Raw genomic sequence first — 21632 nt, forward strand, 5'->3', positions numbered from 1 at the left:
CAAAAACTGAATTGCATGAAATTCTATACAATTACCCATAAACCAGCATGCTTCTGACTTTTAAAGAGGACTCTGGATAAGCTATTTAACTATAGGCTGCAAATGTGTATGGCATGACGCCAATCAATGTCATGTTCGTGTCGGGGTGACAATTTCGCGATGAGTCATTAACTATTGGCTGCAGCAGCGCGGAAGTGGATCAGTGGAAATGTAACCACATCCTCATCTTCATATATGACCCATCCATATATGACGCACGACGCATCCATACATGACGTATCAGGCATACATACATGACGCATGACGTATCCATACATGACGGATGACGCATCCATACATGACGTATAACGCATCCATATATGACGGACCCGTGAAGAATCCGGGATAGAATAGGTCTTCAGCAACCCATACTTGCCATAAAATGCGACTATACATGTCGTAAAAGGCGACTAAGGGGATGGGGTGGTCAGGCTCGCTGACTAGGTTGATACATGTCATCGATCCTAATTGAGTGGATCGGTGCTCATGCTGTCAATCACTGGATTGTCTGGTCCAGACTCGATTATTTACAGACCGCCGTCATATAGCTGGAATATTGCTGAGTGCGGCGTTAAATAACAAACCAACCAACCAACCATATATGACGCATGACGCATCCATACATGACGCATGACGCGTCCATACATGACGCATGACGCATCCACGAATTACCAAGTACAGCAAATATATGTTCGCATGGTTCCGATCCAGCTTGAATGATTTCATAATATATAAACACATTGTCTTTCTTTCCATGTTTTCAATAACCATCAACCTACACTGAGTGAATTATTAATACGCCTTGAATTATTAATCTTGAATAATGTTGTCAGGAGAGTAATGGTAATACAGATAAGGAACGCTTATCATCATCCACTGCTAATCCCCTATCAACGACAGCGACAGTAATCGGAGTCTCGTGGACGTCATGGCAACTGGGTTTTAGACATCTCTACTTGTTCCAGACTCTCATTGAAATTCCATTACATTGAAACCAAAATTATCACATGAAATCACCTTGAACAACGAATCAGTGATGAGAACTAATATTCCTCTGTATATATGCAAACGTTTCAAACGTAAGGAGACATGAAGTCTTTGAAATGCATTTTGGAAGTGATACACAAATGGAAGAGAAACACTAATAATATAGAAGTAGACATTCATTAATTCTCTTCCTTAAGTAGATATGTCTGGATTAACGGGGCCCTGGCTAATCGGGTTTCACTTCAGGCAATTTTTATGCTTTTTGAAATGAGTGTCAAACACTCATACAACACTGCGTGACTAAGACATTGACGACCATTATCTGCTCATTGATACCAAAGAACCCTGAAACGATTCAGTCGATAGGAACATGGCATCTGATGCGTTATCACATCACAGTGGAGAATTACGGTTTAAATTGTAACGGTTCTCCTTTCTACTGGCGTCATGTTTTCCATTAATGAGAACCTTTCTAAACAGAGTGAAAACAGAACAGCTGTTAGCAAGTCCTGTAATAGAAGGATAATAGTAGCAAAATTGATTCCTTAAAAAAAGAGCATCTCCACGTGGGGTATAACTCTGCTACTCCCCATTAAGTAGATGGCTGTATTATGGAGGATGTTGTTTCTAATCTACATCATGTTCATCAAAGGTTATACAGAAATCATTACGACCGGCAATGCTAGCAAATAACACTCAGATTGACAGTCCATTACTTGTACTAATATTGAATAAGCAAAGCACTGCTAGCCTTGATAGGAAGCGAGAGAAGGCTATGTAAAAATAGTCGGGATTGGCCGTTAACAGAAAGCACCGGATAGAGGCCAGACACTAGGATGTTATTTAATGCACCGTGAATCCAATGAGGCAATATATACGTGTTAGGGGTGTTGGTATAGCAGAGAATGGTCGTGTGGTTGACCCGTCCTCCAGCCGCCAAGACATCTTATGTGTAGTAAATGTATCAGTGTTGATTAAGAACGGACACGGTTCGGGAGATACAAATTTGTAGCTCTGCTGTTTGAGCTAGGGATTAGGGATGACATGTTTACCACACTGACCAAAGACAAGAACACTGGCGGCCGGGGTAGAACATCCACGGTATCACTGGTATTATGAAGTGTTTTTCTGGCACTTTATCCCACGGGTGAGTAAATTTCAAGCAAGCATGGTGTAAATAGATACGGCGGCTATGCATATTAACCCTTCTGATGTAGTGGATCCTCTGAAGCTTGGTTAGTTTCACAGCTTCATTTATAAAAGAAGAGTTCTTCCTCTAACTAATCCGGCTGTTCCTCACTCTTTGCGGGAGTACTGCTTCAATCTACACATCGTAATAATGTTCTGCAACGTCATCCATACTGTGTGACCACAATGTACACTTAGCCCTTGTACTCTGAGGAACTACACGGCAGGGCAGACAGTATACACTTGAACAATGGATCTGACCGAAAGGCTCCAACGTTACTAGGCTCAATGTCTCATCTCAAACTGATCTACCCAACAACTGCTTCACTCTGGTCATTACCTCACAATCGAATAACCTTTTTTTTTATTTTCAGCCCTTCCTTGAAGATCCGGGCTAGAATAGGTCTTCAGCAACCCATGTTTGCAGTAAAAGGGATCGGGTGGCCAGGCTCGCTGATTTGGTTGATGCATGTCATCGTATCCCAATTGCGTAGATCGATGCTCATGTTGTCATTCACTGGATTGTCTGGTCCAGACTCGATTATTTACAAACCGCCGTCATATAGCTGGAATATTGCTGAGTGCGGCGTTAAACAACAAATAAACAAACAAACATTTTTTAGCCAGAATGAAATACGGGCGTATACTTTCTTTTGTCCGGCAGTTTAGATAAACTTTATCAATAATTCGAGAGAAATTGAGTGTTACTATTAAATAAGAGTGGCAAAACACTTTCCTTATTCTTAAGAAATCTCAGTAACGAAACAGATTTCGTGTTCCAAATTTGTTTCGATTTGATGCGATTGGGGTTCATACGATTTCGCTTGCATGAGAACTTTTAAGGTTAATGTTTATTAATACTATGTACTATTGAACACGATGTACATGTATGGGATGTCGTTCGTCTATATTATTGCGAACAATCTGTGTGAAAATTTAAGGATAAGGTCAATCACAATCTATGCGAACATTCTGACAAATACCCAGTACTGAGTGAACACTAGTACTGCGCATTCCTTCAAGACGTCAACGGTGGGACTAACCAGTCTCCAGTTTCTGGCCAAACAGATTCTTGGGGCGTGAAAAGCAAAATAGCAGTGAAAAATATATGAATGGATCACTGAAAATCATTAATGACACCGGGTGTTCACGACAAAAATAAGCATGTCCTAAATATTAGCAACAAAACACATTTTATGATATCGACGTTATATGTTCAAAACGAATTGCAATACATCCAAATTAAAGAAATTAAAGAAAGTTGTTTTGAAAATTGAATAGAAATCATTTCTCCCCGATAATCGAGGATACCCAGCCCATGCTTGTTTAACCAATGGAGATAGTGCTAGGAGAGTTTTCAAAGATTTTTTGTGATACCGTTCATATAATGAAACACATTTTCCTCACAACAACGACCAGGGACGGTGGGGTAGCCTAGTGGTTAAAGCGTTCGCTCGTATCGCCGAAGACCCGGATTCGATTCCCCATTTGGTTATTTTGTGTGAAGCCCTTTTCTTGTGTCTCCACCGTGATATTGCTGGAATATTGTTAAAAGCGGCATAAAAACTCACTCACTCATAACGGCCCGTTATTCTCTGTACAATGTAGAATCAGCCCCATGGGGATTTCGGGGTGAGCATAAATCCCCAACAACCTATCCTGGAGGAGGCGACCAAATGGATCGGGTGGTCATGCTCGGTCATTAATAAAGTTTCATCGTACCCCGACGGAATGTTTGGTACAAATTGTAAATCAATCGTGTAAATATCTGGGTGAAGGTGTCCTAAGTTGGAGAACTTGTACCCAATCCCAATCACGTTTTGTGAATAAAATATGGTTAAATCAATTCAACTGTAACAGACAACTGACAAAAATTGAATTGCATGAAATTCTATACAATTACCCATTAATAGACGTTGGGAGGGGGGGGGGGGGGGGTCAAATGTGTCTGATTCCTCTTTGGCGCCATGTAATGTCCACCTCACAAGGTTTCCCCATTAGGCAAGTCCTTCTATGTGAAACGTAGAACTTTGAGGCAACTCTGGTAGTTGCTGATATAGTGATGACTGTATGCTGATCATGAGGTGCGTGAGCTAGGCTACAATTTCTTCATTCTTCCAAAACTGATTTATTTTACATTCCCACCCTACAAGAGGACTCTGGATAAGCTATATAACTATAGGCTGCAAATGTGTATGGCATGACGCCAATCAATGTCATGTTCGTCTCGGGGTGACAATTTCGCGATGAGTCATTAACTATTGGCTGCAGCAGCACGGAAGTGGATCAGTGGAAATGTAACCATATCCTCATCTTTATATATGACGCATCCATATATGAAGCACGACGCATCCATACATGACGCATGACGCATCCATACATGACGCATCCATACATGACGGATGACGCATCCATACATGACGTATGACGCATCCATATATGACGGACCCGTGAAGAATCCGGGTAAGAATAGGTCTTCAACAACCCATACTTGCCATAAAATGCGACTATACTTGTCGTAAAAGGCGAATAACGGGATGGGGTGGTTAGGCTCGCTGACTTGGTTGATACATGTCATCGATCCTAATTGAGTGGATCGATGCTCATGCTGTCAATCACTGGATTGTCTGGTCCAGACTGGATTATTTACAGACCGCCGTCATGTAGCTGGAATATTGCTGAGTGTGGCGTTAAATAACAAACCAACCAACCAACCATATATGACGCGTCCATACATGACGCATGACGCGTCCATACATGACGCATGACGCATCCACGAATTACCAAGTACAACAAATATATGTTCGCATGGTTCCGATCCAGCTTGAATGATTATTATAATATATAAACACATTGTCTTTCTTTCCATGTTTTCAATAACCATCAACCTACACTGAGTGAATTATTAATACGCCTTGAATCATTAATCTTGAATAATGTTGTCAGGAGAGTAATGGTGATACAGATAAGGAACGCTTATCATCATCCACTGCTAATCCCCTATCAACGACAGCGACAGTAATCGGAGTCTCGTGGACGTCATGGCAACTGGGTTTTAAACATCTCTGCTTGTTCCAGACTCTCATTGAAATTCCATTACATTGAAACCAAAATTATCACATGAAATCACCTTGAACAACGAATCAGTGATGAGAACTAATATTCCTCTGTATATATGCAAACGTTTCAAAGTCGACATGAAGTCTTTGAAATGCATTTTGAAGTGATACACCAATGGAAGAGAAACACTAATAATATAGAAGTAGACATTCATTAATTCTCTTCCTTAAGTAGACACGTCTGGATTAACGGGGCCCTGGCTAATCGGGTTTCACTTCAGGCAATTTGTATACTTTTTGAAATGAGTGTCAAACACTCATACAACACTGCTTGACTAAGACATTGACGACCATTATCTGCTCATTGATACCAAAGAACCCTGAAACGATTCAGTCGATAGGAACATGGCATCTGATGCGTTATCACATCAGTGGAGAATTACGGTTTAAATTGTAACGGTTCTCCTTTCTACTGGCGTCATGTTTTCCATTAATGAGAACCTTTCTAAACAGAGTGAAAACAGAACAGCTGTTAGCAAGTCCTGTAATAGAAGGATAATAGTAGCAAAATTGATTCCTTAAAAAAAGAGCATCTCCACGTGGGGTATAACTCTGCTACTCCCCATTAAGTAGATGGCTGTATTATGGAGGATGTTGTTTCTAATCTACATCATGTTCATCAAAGGTTATACAGAAATCATTACGACCGGCAATGCTAGCAAATAACACTCAGATTGACAGTCCATTACTTGTACTAATATTGAATAAGCAAAGCACTGCTAGCCTTGATAGGAAACGAGAGAAGGCTATGTAAAAATAGTCGGGATTGGCCGTTAACAGAAAGCACCGGATAGAGGCCAGACACTAGGATGTTATTTAATGCACCGTGAATCCAATGAGGCAATATATACGTGTTAGGGGTGTTGGTATAGCAGAGAATGGTCGTGTGGTTGACCCGTCCTCCAGCCGCCAAGACATCTTATGTGTAGTAAATGTATAAGTGTTGATTAAGAACGGACACGGTTCGGGAGATACAAATTTGTAGCTCTGCTGTTTGAGCTAGGGATTAGGGATGACATGTTTACCACACTGACCAGAGACAAGAACACTGGCGGCCGGGGTAGAACATCCACGGTATCGCTGGTAGTATGAAGTGATTTTCTGGCACTTTATCCCACGGGTGAGTAAATTTCAAGCAAGCATGGTGTAAATAGATACGGTGGCTATGCATATTAACCCTCCTGATGTAGTGGATCCTCTGAAGCTTGGTTAGTTTCACAGCTTCATATATAAAAGAAGAGTTCTTCCTCTAACTAATCCGGCTGTTCCTCACTCTTTGCGGGACTACTGCTTCAATCTACACATCGTAATTGTGTTCTGCAACGTCATCCATACCGTGTGACCCATTGTACACTTGGCCCTTGTACTCTGCGGAACTACACGGCAGGGCAGACAGTATACACTTGAACAACGGATCTGACATATAAACTCCAACGTTACTAGGCTCAATGTCTCACCTCAAACTAATCTTCACTCAACAACTGCTTCATTCTGGTCATTAGATCACAATCGAATAACCTTTGTTTTCATTTTCAGCCCTTCCTTGAAGATCCGGACTAGAATAGGTCTCCAGCAACCCATGTTTGCAGTAAAAGGCGACTGTGCTTGTCGTAAGATTCGACTAACGGAATCGGGTGGCCAGGCTCGCTGACTTGGTTGATGCATGCCATCGTATCCCAATTGCGTAGATCGATGCTCATGTTGTCATTCACTGGATTGTCTGGTCCAGACCCGATTATTTACAAACCGCCGTCATATAGCTGGAATATTGCTGAGTGCGGCGTTAAACAACTAATAAACAAACAAACAAACAAACATTTTTAGCCAGAATGAAATATGGGCGTATACTCGTTGATAAAAGTGGAAAAAAATCCTCGGCAAGCCTCTGAGTTTTCCCACTTTTATCAACTCATGTTGATATATTTGATACCAAAAGACACTTGGGTGAGATTCTCTATTTGTAAACTGAAAATGTTGGAAGAATAATTTAAGATGAAAAAAATAATCTCCCCTTCGTGTTATCTTAGATCAAATATATCAACACTCGGCATATTTTAAACTTTCATCGACTCGAGTTGATATATAGCGAATCTCACCCGAGTGTCTTTTGATATCAAATATATCAACACGAGTTAAAAAAAAGTGGAAAAACTCCGAGGTTTGTCAAAAGACACGAGGGTGAGATTTTTTTTATATTCCAAAATCATTCTTCCAACTTTTTCAGTTTGTAGACAGTAATAAGCAGTGTGTTAAATGAAAAAGGTACTGCTAAGAGCTAGAGTGGCAATGCCACTAGTAAAGTCATTTGATTGTGACGTCATAATGGTCTGCAAAGTATTGTGATGCAATGTAGATATCGCTTGATCTCACCCAAGCGATATCTCCAGTTGGAGCCAGTTTAGGATGATAAATCTTATTACAAAAAGACATGTGGGTGAGATTCTCTTTATCTCCATCAATCCAAACAAAGCTCCTTTCTCCTTGAGATAGCCTGAACGTGACAACCCTTCTGATTTACAATAGGACTTCAGTCTCACCTCAAGATCTTTGGAGACAAGATACCAAACATCAAGAGTCTTGATGCGCTAATTTATATGCTAGGTTCACACGTTTCCAATATTAGAACGATCTGAACGTTTAGGGTAATCCGGTAATGGTAGATTAATTTAGATCACAAAAACATGAGTGTTTGACTACGGGAAAGGCGATGTCTGAACGCTTAAAAGGCCTACATATGGCACGAGGCTGGGCCCTCTTCCGGCTGAAATTGATGACATGGAAAATATACTCACCGCCAAAAGAAACGCGAAACATAGAAACATATAGAGAAGTATGTACATTAAGAACAGATGTTTCCAATGTGTACCACTTAATGACAAAACTAACAGTCAGTCAAGTGTCACCACAGAGTAACTTTATTCTCATCACAATATGATGCACAAACTTTACAGGCTAATCCTGCACGAGACAAACGGTGCATCCCGATTCATGGATCTATGACGTCACATGTGATGCGTTCATGAGCATCGGTTCAAACAACATCCCAGTATGTTCGTCTGTGCCTCGAACCAATCTAATATCTCTTGAATATGAGTGAGTCATATACATTTTTATTAACCAACATATAAAGTATTCGCGTTTCTTTTGGCGGTGAGTATATATACTTTGTAGAAAACAACGATTATGTATGGAGTGCGAAACATCTTGTATTAAGTGCAAAAATCCATATCTACAATCATTGCTAAATGGTGTTAAGGATGTTACTGAAGCTTGTAATATACTGCAGAATATCATGATATGTATCTTTGGTACGAGGGTCAGACTTGGAAAGTATGGAATATACCCAACGGAATGTTAAAAAACACGGACAAGATTACACAGAATACTTACTACTCTTTCTATACGCAGTGAGATACCCTGTGTGTATCTCTTCGGGCTAATGCTCTAGAGAGGTGGGGTGCTGTGTGGGAAGAGTATAATGTCTTAGACCCACACTTACACTAAATCACGGTGAAAATAGCCGCAATATGGACAAAAGGTTCCAAAACCTATTACACTCGTGACCTTTTTGAGATCTGAGACAAAAGAATCACAAAATTATATCCCCAAGCAACATGTTTTTAGCCTGAACAGGATTTCCCCAATTCACGGAGCTCTATAAAAAATAAGAAAAAAAGCCCCATCGCATACCTCCACATTAACCAAACAAATCTGTTTCTTTTAAAAATGTGCTGTTTGGCTATCAGTGTCATTCGATGAATCACAAAAAGTATATACGTTCATGCATTGTAGCAAGCCAGTACCGCACCCATGCAGGTGAACATTATGAGAATTACTCCATTATGGTGTAAATATAGTCCATGGTATACTAGATGTACCATCGTCATCACTCCTGCTAAGTGGAATAAATGTACAGCGGTATATCTGTCCTTTCAGAACGGTCAAATCCTCTTACGTAAGACGTCTCAGTCCTGTCTAGCACACAATCACCTTTGTCTATTGTTGTATTTGTATCACTCCAACAAACACATCTGAATAGAGGACTGACAGCCATAGCAATTATGAATTCACGACTTAACATTCATAGGCAGACATCACTCATATGTGAATCGATGACTGGTCACAGCGACTTCAAGTCTTGATTTTTGCCATGTCTATCATGACACGCAAGAAGGTCAGCTATGAACGTTACTGCATCTTTATGCAGAACACAGTCCTTCAACGATGAAGGATATTAATAACAGAAGCATTTGAAGTTTAATCTGACAAATATCAAATGTAATCCCCAGAAGGTGGATCCCGAGATCGTGGATTGCAGTTATCAGTCATCATTTTGACTTTGCCGTGGGAAAACGACCACAGCCGGGGCAACGGAATCTCTGGTTAATTCACCACAGTCCAATAAGCTTCCGGCTCAGAAGCCAAAGGATTTTTCTTCATTTGTGCAAAACATCATAGCCCGTATCTGACAGGTTATCTGATTAGAACATCACGCACGGACGGCTGATGACTGATCGTTATCAGAGTGCCTCACGACGCAGCAAATATCTAGTGAGTCCTTCCTCCGACATTTTTTTTGTGGTCATATCTCCGAATCCTCTCCGTCGTCCATTTCAACGCAAGCGATGTTGTACATTCCCAGTCAGACATCTGGGTCGTCGGGCATGTTGACAGAGAAGGTCAACTCAGTGGGCAAATCTACGCTTTCCTTGCTACTCGCACGTGCCTCCAGACCACTATCATCACGCGTGGAGCTTGATCGACGTAGCAGACGACTTCCGGTGTAGTTGACGTGGCTGTATTCGAAAGTGATGCCTCCAAGGAGAGCGCCAAGAATCGGTCCGACCCAGTAGACCTGCAAATATATGGTTACTTCAGTTAGAACATTAACACTGGCCATTAGGAAATTAGCTAATCACATGACGGACAGATCACCGTTAACGAGAAGGCATTCGTGGTCGTAAAACAGGAATAGTCGATAAATAATGGCAATGCTTTCGTTATCACCTGCACAGCTTAAAAACAAAGCCAATTAGTAGACTTCAAATCGATAGCGGTTACATGTAAAACTAACCTTCCAACTCCACCTAGGCCGTTTGTCAAATATCGAAAAATATACAATCGTGTTCAATTATCTGATATGTCTGAGTAATTATACAAATAAAAGGATTTCTGTGTTCGTTAGTTAAACGGATCAGACAGCTTATATATGACAGGGAATGACTCCTTCGTTAGTGCCCGGATGTGACAGGAAGTCAATATAAACCGCGCCATGTTGACTTTCACAGCCTACGTAGAAGTACTAATGTCAGTAGAAATTCTTTCTATTCAATACTTTACGTCTTTCACACCGTGGAATACTCTACACAGAATTTGTCGGTTAATGACATTTCTGTTGAAATTACAGTAAACCCACGCAGACAGTTTTGTCACATTACAAGATGTGTCCCGTCTGAAACCATTTGACACTTTAAACAATTGAAAGTTAGGCTGACTGGTTTATTTGATAACTGGCGTCTAAGATCTTCTAAATACGTCTTTTATATTGTTCCCGCAAACCACGGATGGTGAAGTGAAGTTACTGAGAACATTCCTCCTCCGTGCACTTCAGCACGTCGCCATTAGGCCGTTTTGTGCAAACTCTTCATCTCAGCAATATTTGCTTGAAATCAAAATATCATTTTACAACTTCGACACCGATGACATCGGCAAAATCAATAGCGTGATCACGATATGACTGTTTAAACGTACTGATTATATTTTCGGTTTTTGATAACAACATTATAGGTTTTGGTTGTCCTTAAATATCTTAATACTCTTCTCACAATACAACTACATCAAGACCCAATGGCATATTACAGTAAAGTACGGTTATAACGAACTCAAAGGGACTACTAATTTTAGTTCGTTATAACCGTAGTTCGTTATAATCATGTATACAGCATAACTACAGCAAATAGACGGGACCAAAAAGTAAGTTCGTTATATCCGTCAGTTCGTTATAAACGTGTTCGTTATAACCGTATTTTACTGTATACACACAATTGGAAATATATTGAATCTGGAAAGTCCCTAGTCCCTAGTTTGTTTGTAGAGGAATCCACTATAGCTATGGTGACATACTCTGGACCATTACCAAAAACTTATCGCTTATTTGACAAGCGCACTCTGGTCCTGAACAAGCCACCATCGGCGACTGAACAAGCAATCTCGAACTATACAGAAAGCCACCATACTGAACACGGCAATAGGCCACGGCAACTGAGCAAGATCTTTGTACAACACACTTGACCACTATCGGCCACTGAACAAGATCCCTGTGAATGGAATACTGTAAGGGACATTCTCGCGATCTCGCAATGTCCCTTACAGTATTCCATACCTGTACGACACACTCGGTGAGATGAGGTGACATGGGGTTTAACGTCGCGTCCAAGATTATTGCACAGCGATGTGTGTGTGTGTGTGTGTGTGTGTGTGTGTGTGTGTGTCATGTATTAGTCCGGACTGATGCCGATTTACAATGCCGCAGCTTAACATGAATACCCCAATGCGACCAGTCCTTGTTTAAGCCTCTTAATGCCGAGCACCAGACAGGGTAACAACAAGTACCATCTTTTAACGTCTTTTGGTATGACGCGGCTGGGGATCGAACCCCGGACATTCCGCTCTCCGGGCGGACGCTCTACCACTTGACCACAGAGGCGGTCACAATACACAAGGTCACTATCGACATTAGACCATTATCGGCAACTGAAGAAAGTTCCCTAAACAAAACAATAGGCCACTACCGGTGAATGAGCAGGACTTTTTGACAACACACTAACTAGATAACCATCGAACATTGAACAAGACCCTTGTAGAACTCGCTCGGTTCCCATCTAACACTGTAAATGACCCTTAACATCAAACTCGGCCCCCATCGGCCACCGAGTGACACTGCCGACTCGACAGTGGGCCCCTATCGACCACAATGCACCCAACAAGCGTCTACTGACCACTCAATACCAGTTCCTTTCCGTGTTGACAATACTGGTCAGCACACATTGGTTCTATAGACAACTTAATGAGGGAAGTGATTGTGAGATATGAAGTTATCTACTTAGATCGTATCGATTGTTGGCGGCCAGGTCGACCCCGTCACCCTAAACCGCCCGTCTGATCAACATTCTCCCGCAATCGGGCTCAGTAATTTCCATTGTACACAGACCAGATGTATGTTCTGACGGTAGTTTGAGATGACTAGATCTTGATGGCCTACATTGAGTTTGTCTGAGTAATTGTATATAGATTTGTTTATTCACGGGGACTGAATGTACACCGTTTCTTTGACATTGCCGTTCTGATAAAGATTCATTTGAAGAATGAAAACTGAAGAGCTTAGAGCCATAAGGGCCAATGTCATGTGGAGTATGTTTTGAGAAAAGTGATGAAAACACATGATATCATGCATGTTGATGAACTTTTTTCTTACCGATACATTCCGAGACATTAACGCATTCTGACAGCAGAGATATAAATGTTGTTATAGTGAGTGAGTTTGGTTTAACGCCGCTTTTAATAGTATTCCAGTAATATCGCGGCCGGTCACCTTAATGTGGGAGGAAAGCCCCAAGTGATGCAGGTTTTAGACGTTTATCACTTCATTGAAACCCACGAGCACGGGTATGGTGCTGACAAACCAAGAAACATAATCGAAACGGGATCCGAACCCACAATCATAGGTTTCTGGCGTGCCCAAGGGACGCAACTCTGCACAGCGAATCTGTGCCCTCAAATTTTGTTATATAAAAAACATTCAAAAAAGGAAAGAAACTTACGTTTTTAATTTGTGTAAGGGTGGAAAGGGCCAACGTCTGTATTTTGGCCCTTTTTTACCCTCAGGCATTTGCATGGGATTTAACATGTGAGATTGATAAACTACTACTGACAGTACAAACACATGCTATTGAAGTACTTTTTAAATGTTTTAAACTAATGCCAAGTTTGTTGAAATAGTTGAAATAGTTGAAATACAATAATAGGGTCCAAACTTTCAAAATCTGTCTCAGACAACTATTCTCAACCACACACGGAAATGAGAGCTAAAAGGGCCAAAATCTAGCAAAGTGACTTTGGCCCTTTTGGAACTTGACTTTGACCCTTTATAGAATTTTAAGTAGCTATCTTTCAAAAACGCATCAATGAAAACACACAATATTTTGTCTACGGGTAGACAAGAACTCATAGATGTTATTTATGCAATAAAATGCAAAAAGGGCCGAAGTGCATTTTGGCCCCTTTTAGCTCTAAGCTCTTAAACTACTTTTTGAGTGAAATATGTTTCTATATGAACATACTCTTACAGATGAGACGAGGTGAAATGGGGTTTAAAGTCACGTTAAAGATTTTTGCACTTCTCGTGTGTGTGTTTGTGCGTGCGCGTGTGTGCGTGTGTGCGTGTGTGCTTTTACATGCCGTATTTCAACACATGCATGTCCCACTCACACACAGTTTACTGACTCAGAGGCGCCAAGTCCTTGTTTTATCACCTTGATACCGAGTGTCAGCTTTAAACGTCTTTTGGTATGACGCGACCGACACTCGAACCACCGACTCTCCGGGAAGACACTCTATCCACTAGACCACGGAGGCGATGCGCAGGCAATCAGAAGTAAATGACTTATAGATGTTTGCAGTTTCCCGTACACCTGCACTATCCTTCGCAAGTTTACAATGCTTCGTGAGTATCAGCTTTCATAAACTTTTTATCCATTTTGCTTCATACATTTCATTTCCTGTGACCGACATACGAAAAATATCAACGCCAAGGCATTGACGTCGTTAGTTTCACCTCAGTCCCCCATTTCTCGAGACTGGGATCACAAGGGACCGTCTGGTTGCCCGGAGCTTGATCTATACAGCCCGATATTGCGCCACAGCATCAATCAGACGCCATCTTTTTCAAATACTGTTTATACACACGAAATCCATATTGTTGGAACTCCCGCGTCTACAAAATCTAGTTTTAATCATGCTTTTATTCCTCATTTATCACCTACCGGCTCCCTTCATCACCAGAGGATACATCACGGGTATCAATACCTCCAGGCCAATGTTTTAATTGCTAGCTTCTATTTGTAATGATTAAATCCATATTATTATAGATCACTAGCATTAGAATTGAGAGTGAACTCACACTATTAACAAAGCAGGTCCCGTGTGGAAAACAGCATTTGTCAGGCGATGGTTTCTCCTTAAAGCCAGTCCCCGGTTCGTGGCGCCATTCCCCATTACGCCGGACATGTGACGAAGAGTGCCCACATGATCTTATCTAAGCTCATAAACACACAGCATTTGTACCTGGAGATACATCAGTGTACCTTTGACATTTGATAGGTCCCGTCCTATCAAGCTTCAGCAAGCTTTGTGGAAGAGGCGTTCGTTTTTCAACCATTAGTCCAAGTTTCGATTTCCCAAAAGGGTAGACAATGAGAGGCGCCATCTTGGTGTCTCTCGTCGCCGTGTGGATGTAACTTTGCCAAGAGAAGCGCAAAGGCCTCTGCAGACTTTCAACTTGTATCGGTTAACCCCAAAAAAGCTGATTTCTCGATTAACACATCAAGCAACGACAACTTGCACTTCTCTCGTACATCTTTAACATGTTATTGGCCATCCCCGATGGCCGTCTTCCTCTTTGCAGTCAAACAAACATGGTTAGGTTTAGCTGTCCTCTGTGACCTTGGTAAGAACACTTCTGTTTGAAATAGTGCTACATTACAAATTGTTTTAGCTCTCAGTGGAATAAGCGAGAGCGTGAATGTTGCATAGCATGACAAGTGTGTCACCGGGCGTGCAGCGTACATAATCGAGTGTGGGAATGTCAAACAGATTGGTTCATGCAGTGTGAGCACGGGTCGGGGGCACCATGACACGGCATCAGCAAGGTCACAACCCGGGCGACCTGACCAAGTACTGCGTATAAGGGCATGTCATGCAATTATGATACGATGACATGCATCAACCACGTCACCGAGCCTGACCACCCGATCCCGTTAGTCGCCTCTTACGACAAGCAAGGTCGCCTTTTACGTCAAGCATCGGTTGCTGAAAACTTTTTTTAAAACCTGGATCTTCACGGGTAGACATCGCCATGTCGTGAGGCTTATTCTAAAACCCGGATCTTTACGGGTAGAGATCGCCATGAGGTCGTTGGACTGTGATTTGTCCTGGACCCTCCTAGTAGACTAACGTTTGGTTCATAGAACCGATTCTGATGGAGCACCTCACTGGGGAACAAGCATGGGGGACGTGTTACCAATTGCACTCCGGGTTCCTCAAGGGACACATGGTTATTGGGGACCCTGTCTCTCCTGGAATCACCGTGATGTGGGTAACAAGGTGGACAGATAACCGTGATCGTGTACCGTGATAGTCTCCGTCAGATATACTGGTAAGTGACTGGTGTGTCTGTTCCGGGCCGCATGCCTGGTACGTGAATTCATATAGCTACGGTATGCTCCATTCTCTCAGCAGGCACAACAATACTTGAGATGCAATCATAAAAAATAAAAAGTCATTTTTATTTCGTAATGATTTTATTTCGTGCCAACAGGCACGAAATTAAAATACCCAATGACTTTTACTCACCCAATGGTCCCTCCATTCGTTGCAGACAATGGCTGGGCCCAGGGAGCGGGCAGGGTTCAGGCTGGCGCCGGTGTATTTCCACTGTGGGCAAAGAAAAGTGCAATAACAGAGGACTGAACCTTCAAAGCCGCACGGCCTGCCTATGATTTCTTAATTAGAAATGTATTGCTTGCGTGTTCTTGAACGACAGAGCTCAAAAAGCGTTATGGTTGTATTGACGCATGTGTCAGTGAGTGAGTGGGTGAGTGAGTGAGTGAGTGTGTGAGTGTGTGAGTGAGTGAGTGAGTGTGTGAGTGAGTGAGTGAGTAAGTGAGTGAGTGAGTGAGTGGGTATGACTTTACAGCGCAATATTTCAGTTTTGTTATGGTGGGTACAAGAATGGGATTCACAAATTTGCCTTTGTCGGAATCGAAACTGGATTGACGAGTGGACAATATAACCACCTATCTTCACCATGTCTCATTGACATGTCTTGTATGTTTTATGATGCTTGGGTTGAGATTTGTGTCTTAAAGGTAGTCATTAAGTTTGTTTGTTTGTTGAATAATATTCCAGCTGTATTCTGTAAATAATCAAGTCTGGACCAGACAATCCAGTGATTGACATCATAAGCATCGATCCACGACATTGGGATACGATGACATGTATCCACGAAGCCTCTTACGACAAGCATAGTGGCCTGTTACGGCAAACGGGGCGGTCGGGTAGCCCAGTGGTTAAAGCGTTCGCTCGTTACGCCGAAGACCCGGGTTCGATTCCCGACATGGGTACAATGTGTGGAGCCCATTTCTGGTGACACCCGCCGTGATATTGCTGGAATATTGCTAAAAGCGGCGTAAAACCATACTCACTCACTGTTACGGCAAACATGGGTTGCTGAAGACCTATTCTCACCCGAATTTCACAGGCCAACAATTGAGAGGTCGTTCTACAAGTTAGAGGTAGCCTTCGAACAAGTTAAAGCTTTGGGTGTCGTCTTTGTGTAACAAAATCAGGCCTCAATACAATGTTTACACAGTTAATCGTATATGTTCCGAGATATGTGAAATCAAGCGGTCAAGTTGCCCTGTAGAGAAAGCTTATTATTCCATTGTGAATTCTTTAGGCCACAAATTCCTTCAAGGTCCTCCTCCATCCTCGAAGCATGACTCGATAACTATCCTTAAGTGAAGAGAAAGGGGACATATACGCTATCCGGCATGTTCTCCAGTTGGTTACTATGGTGACCACTGCAAGAGCTATATTGGTGAGAGAGTGAGTACGTTGACATAGTTTACAGAGTTATAGTGATTTCACTGTGAATCCGCTTAATGCGTGGTACATGCCCAAGATGACGCCATACAGATGCAGAAAGACCAAGGATCGTCATCAGGAAGATCCTATTATTTGTACCTGAAACCAGCGGATCCTAAAATGACAAAGGGACACAACTGTTCACGGCGACGTGTGGCCTCAGATGTCCCCAATATACTAATTGGGTTTACACACTGGCAGGTTCTAATATAGACAAACTTATTTTGGAGAGCTACAAGACACATTGCCAACATGTAGTTACTGTGACAGACTCAACGACAAAAATATTAAATACTAACGGTATGACGCTATGTCAATACTTTTTGTCACCTGAATGACGTTGAATAAAATACGGTATCATGTGTGTATGGTATGGCTTACACCAAAGGGGGGTCTGTTCCAGAAAAAAACCCAAGATTATTCTCTGTCGTTGACTTTTTCTATTATATTATCTTGATATATACACACCATAAGACATTCCATGATGAGGGTGTTTAGTTTTTCACACGAATTGGAAACATTAACCTCAGCTTGCAGTTTGACATACAACCCTAAAATCCAACACTAAGTTTACAATGGGTTGTAACGAGTCGAGATTTTGACGGAATGTGTCATCGGTTCGTTTGCGCCAGACCTACGTTTAAACTTGCATAACTGTATAATTGCTGAAGGATGTTATAAGAGACAAGGTGACTTTTTACGCCGTTTTCAGCTATTTCCCAGTTCAATTTGAATGAGCTTAACCATGTTTGGAATCAAACCTGGGCCTTTTAACCATAGCTGTAACCATGTGGCTACCCCAACGTCCCTCAACACTGTTGTAATCGGAATAGACAGCCGCTCAAACATAATAACACGACATGTTTATTCACTGATGTACATGTCTTTTGCCATCATTCATCATATATTCCATTCGTGTAACGGTATCAATATATCAGTTCGTTTGATCCACCGGTTCCTGAAAATGTATGCAGAATGAGTACACGCGATCTGTTATATTGAATTCTAAGGATCGCGTTATGGACATCTTTTTCTATTTCATCTTTTAAACTCATTATGGGCTGTATGATATGTGTAGCAATGTAGCCAGAATGGAAACCAATCCCCTCAAACCAGTGTAATGAGAGGAAAACGTAAATGTTATTATGTTCTTGAAATGTCTGGCAGGTATGATAATAACGTCAATAGGAGAATCATCCATGATCGTACTGCGTTTTGCACTTAAGTTTTAAATTAGTTTTTTTCGAGTTTTAATTTTGCTTACACTCACATTAACTGAAGTGTTATTCCCAAAGGCGCTGCATCTTGATGTGTTTGTTTGTTTGTTGTTTAAAGCCGCACTCAGCAGTATATGACGACGGTCTGTAAATAATCGAGTCTGGACCAAACAATCCAGTGATTGACATCATGAGCATCGATCCACGCAATTGGGATAAGATGACATGCATCAACTAAGTCAGCGAGCCTGACAACCCGATCCCGTTAGTCGGACAAGCATGGTCGCATTTTACGGCAAGCATGGGTTGTTGAAGACCTATTCTACCCCATATCTTCACGGGTCGCATCTCGATATGAAGAGTGGCATCCCTTAGCCGTTCCGGGATCCAACGATTGAATGAATGAATGACATAACTGATCCTAATAAGTGTAAACTAAAGGACACTGGCATTCGAAACGTGTCAGCATACCAAGCTCTTGGGACAATCGCATAATATAAAAAAGATATATACTGCTAATCTTACAAAAAAAACTCTTTTCACTCCGACAACTAAACATCTTTGATATACACTTACCCCAAATGTATGACCAATCGCGATGGCGAGACCCGCTGGTATAACTTGGAAGGTACCCGTCGCTAGATGGGGCGGGTCCATGCTAGAGAAATAAGCAAACACAAGTACAAATGTGATGAGAAATTCGATTCCGAAAGCTTGTCCACTCTCAATGTCCGAATGCACAGAGGTCACGCCAAGGTATTCATGCTGTCGAGCAGGGGTTACTCCATACAACACCCCGGCTCCAGCGATCCCTCCCAAGCATTGAGCAAATACATTAAAAAACGCTGTGATGATGTCGATTTTGCGGGTGCACAGCATTGCGATGGTAATTGCGGGGTTCATTTGTGCGGGGGAACCCATCCTCAGTGAACAGTGGAGGAGCGTCACTGTTGTCATCCCGAACGTCACGGCAGCCTTAAGTTCGTCGGTGCTGGCTTTACAGCGGGTGTTGGCCGTGATCGTGGCGCCGCACCCAAACAGGACGTAGAAGGTTGTCAGAAGGAACTCGGTCTTCACTGACCTCCAGAAACTGACGCTTCTGACAGTGTGAAACAGGTTATCCATGATCTGGGCAAACGACATCTTAGCGAGTTGTAGAAACGTCTTCAAATCAGACAGCTAAACAACCTTGGGGTCGTCTTGGCGACGATCTGTTCCCACATCAATTTGCGTCGTAAAGCTATAGCTTCTCTAAGGACTGTTCCCACATCAATTTGCGTCGTAAAGCTATACCTTCTCTCAGGACATTACCCAGGTCATAATGAAAGAATCCCACAAAATGCCCACCTAGAATCCAAACCCTGATGAGACAAAAGCCACAAGCACTGATTTGACAGAATCTCCAAGCACCGATAATATAGAAACCAAAGCACAGTTTATCCGAGAGAACTCCTTTAATGAAACTGCTTCCGTGGTTATTGCTCCTGTAGATATTCAAACACACAAGTACAGTATCAAACAATAACCCAGTGTGTGCCTTTATTCCTTTTATACTCAAAATATTAATGCTGGTTTATGGTATCTTGTGTAGAGAATTCAAACACTTGTACACCATCAAACAACGATTGGGTGACGTGCCTTTAAACATCTATTTGTTTCTATCTGTGGTTGTTTTCTCGCTCTGTATATATTTGTATCCACATAGAGACGAAGACGTGACGGAGGATGCTGAGTATGGTAGTGCTCCAACCGATCAGTGTAGAGCAGGCTTGCGGACTGTGTTGCATAAGCCCCACTGAAGATAACGGTACATCGGCATCTCTTCCTACAACAGACTCTAGGCAGGTATATGTTGGCGTATTATCAATCCTGGGAATCAATACCACTGTGCCAGCGTGTTTCCGAGGAGCGAACACAGACTATCCGGATACAGAATAAGTCTGTAAAGAACTCTATCCACAGAATATCAGTCTGGTAGGTCTTGGTTTCACAAGTCGTTTTAACAGAACTTTGTTATAATGGTAAAACTGGAACTTGAATGAATGCACTCGTTCAAGAAATAATCTTATGTACGAATTGGCGTCTGGAGAAACAGTATTCTGCACGTGCTTGAAAAAACAGCCATATTTTAAAAAGACGTTTTCGTCGTCTTTGTCTGTACCTGTATGCTTCAAGCTGTATTACGTGTCCGTGGCTCCGGAATGCACATAGTTCTGCAGATTCCCCTTTGAATCCAGCGCTGAAGAGATGTTCATTCCATTAGCAGATTATTCTCTACATCCGTGATACACTGGACTCATCGCGGCGGCAGCTGTCTTTATGACATAGAAGTACAGGATAACAGGAATTGTCTCTCGTGGTAAGTAATCCAGGATTTAATACGGCTTTAAATTTCTGGAACTGGGGACTGCTTTTGTTGTCGGAGCCAATAGTGTCGACAGGCTCTTCATTGATAATACAACACAGTTACACTGATGGGCATCCATTAAAACTGACGGGAAGTAGGTGTGTGTTGCCGTTGTTCATGATCACGTGCAGACGAGATTTGCTTGTGACTGCGAAGAGCAGACGACACTTGAATTTTCTGCGGTCAGTGTCTCCCAGTCAACATTATCGCCATGAGACGAATCGTATTACACCGACGTATGCCCTGTGATCAGTGAATGAAGTGACTCGCACATTTGGAGTGTATTGTCCCTGAACAAGCCCCATCTATAAATCCACTGTACCACCAGCAGCTCGCATTGTCATTTAGACCGGTGAAAAAACTTTCAAACTCGGTGAATACCATCAATAACGCCTCCGATCGCTCGACCACCGGCGTGATAAATCGCCTGGAATAATGTCCGTCCAATCAATTCTCGCCACTGGCGCGGATAAGATAGTTATTTTAAACTTTTTACTTCTGTTATGATGGTGGTAGTTGACGCTACCTTGACAGTAGTTTCCGAGGGTGTTGTCGTCGCGGTGAGGTAGTACAGTCACCGCCCCTCACAGTTTAACTTGACAGACTTCAGCGTCCTTTCGTCGGTAATGATGGGATCAATACCCACTGCAGGCGACTCTTCTCGCCCCTAGCTCATCTCAACACAGTTAATGCGCCCACGTCACCCAGCGTTACTCAACCTTATACCTAATGCAGCGGGACAGACCATGCATC

The 21632-nt window shown here is 42.2% G+C and overlaps 1 protein-coding gene across 2 annotated transcripts; it reads right to left on the minus strand.

The window, feature by feature from the left end:
• Positions 1 to 8437: 8437 nt before the first annotated feature.
• On the minus strand, positions 8438 to 21632 carry LOC139452421 (aquaporin-4-like). Of its 2 annotated transcripts, XM_071233895.1 has the most exons (3): positions 19049 to 21632; positions 15963 to 16043; positions 8438 to 10188 (listed from the first exon to the last, which is right to left on the minus strand). In XM_071233895.1, exons 1-3 carry the CDS (start codon positions 19613 to 19615, stop codon positions 9976 to 9978), a joined length of 861 nt encoding a protein of 286 aa, XP_071089996.1. In that variant the 5' UTR covers positions 19616 to 21632; the 3' UTR covers positions 8438 to 9975. The 2 variants fall into 2 exon arrangements, with proteins under 2 accessions (XP_071089996.1, XP_071090003.1); XM_071233902.1 differs by lacking the exon at positions 15963 to 16043.

Source organism: Haliotis cracherodii, unplaced genomic scaffold (genome assembly GCF_022045235.1).
Source record: "Haliotis cracherodii isolate W230 unplaced genomic scaffold, xgHalCrac1.p SCAF_10, whole genome shotgun sequence".
Taxonomy (NCBI): domain Eukaryota; kingdom Metazoa; phylum Mollusca; class Gastropoda; order Lepetellida; family Haliotidae; genus Haliotis; species Haliotis cracherodii.

Excerpts from the sequence above, each read along its gene's own strand:
- LOC139452421 (XM_071233895.1), bottom strand. The coding sequence starts at position 19,615 with ATGTCGTTTGCCCAGATCATGGATAACCTGTTTCACACTGTCAGAAGC. Across the intron at positions 16,044-19,048 it reads CGATTGGTCATACATTTGGG|TGGAAATACACCGGCGCCAG; the intron begins GTAAGTGTATAT and ends CTTTGCCCACAG. Across the intron at positions 10,189-15,962 it reads ACGAATGGAGGGACCATTGG|GTCTACTGGGTCGGACCGAT; the intron begins GTGAGTAAAAGT and ends ATATATTTGCAG.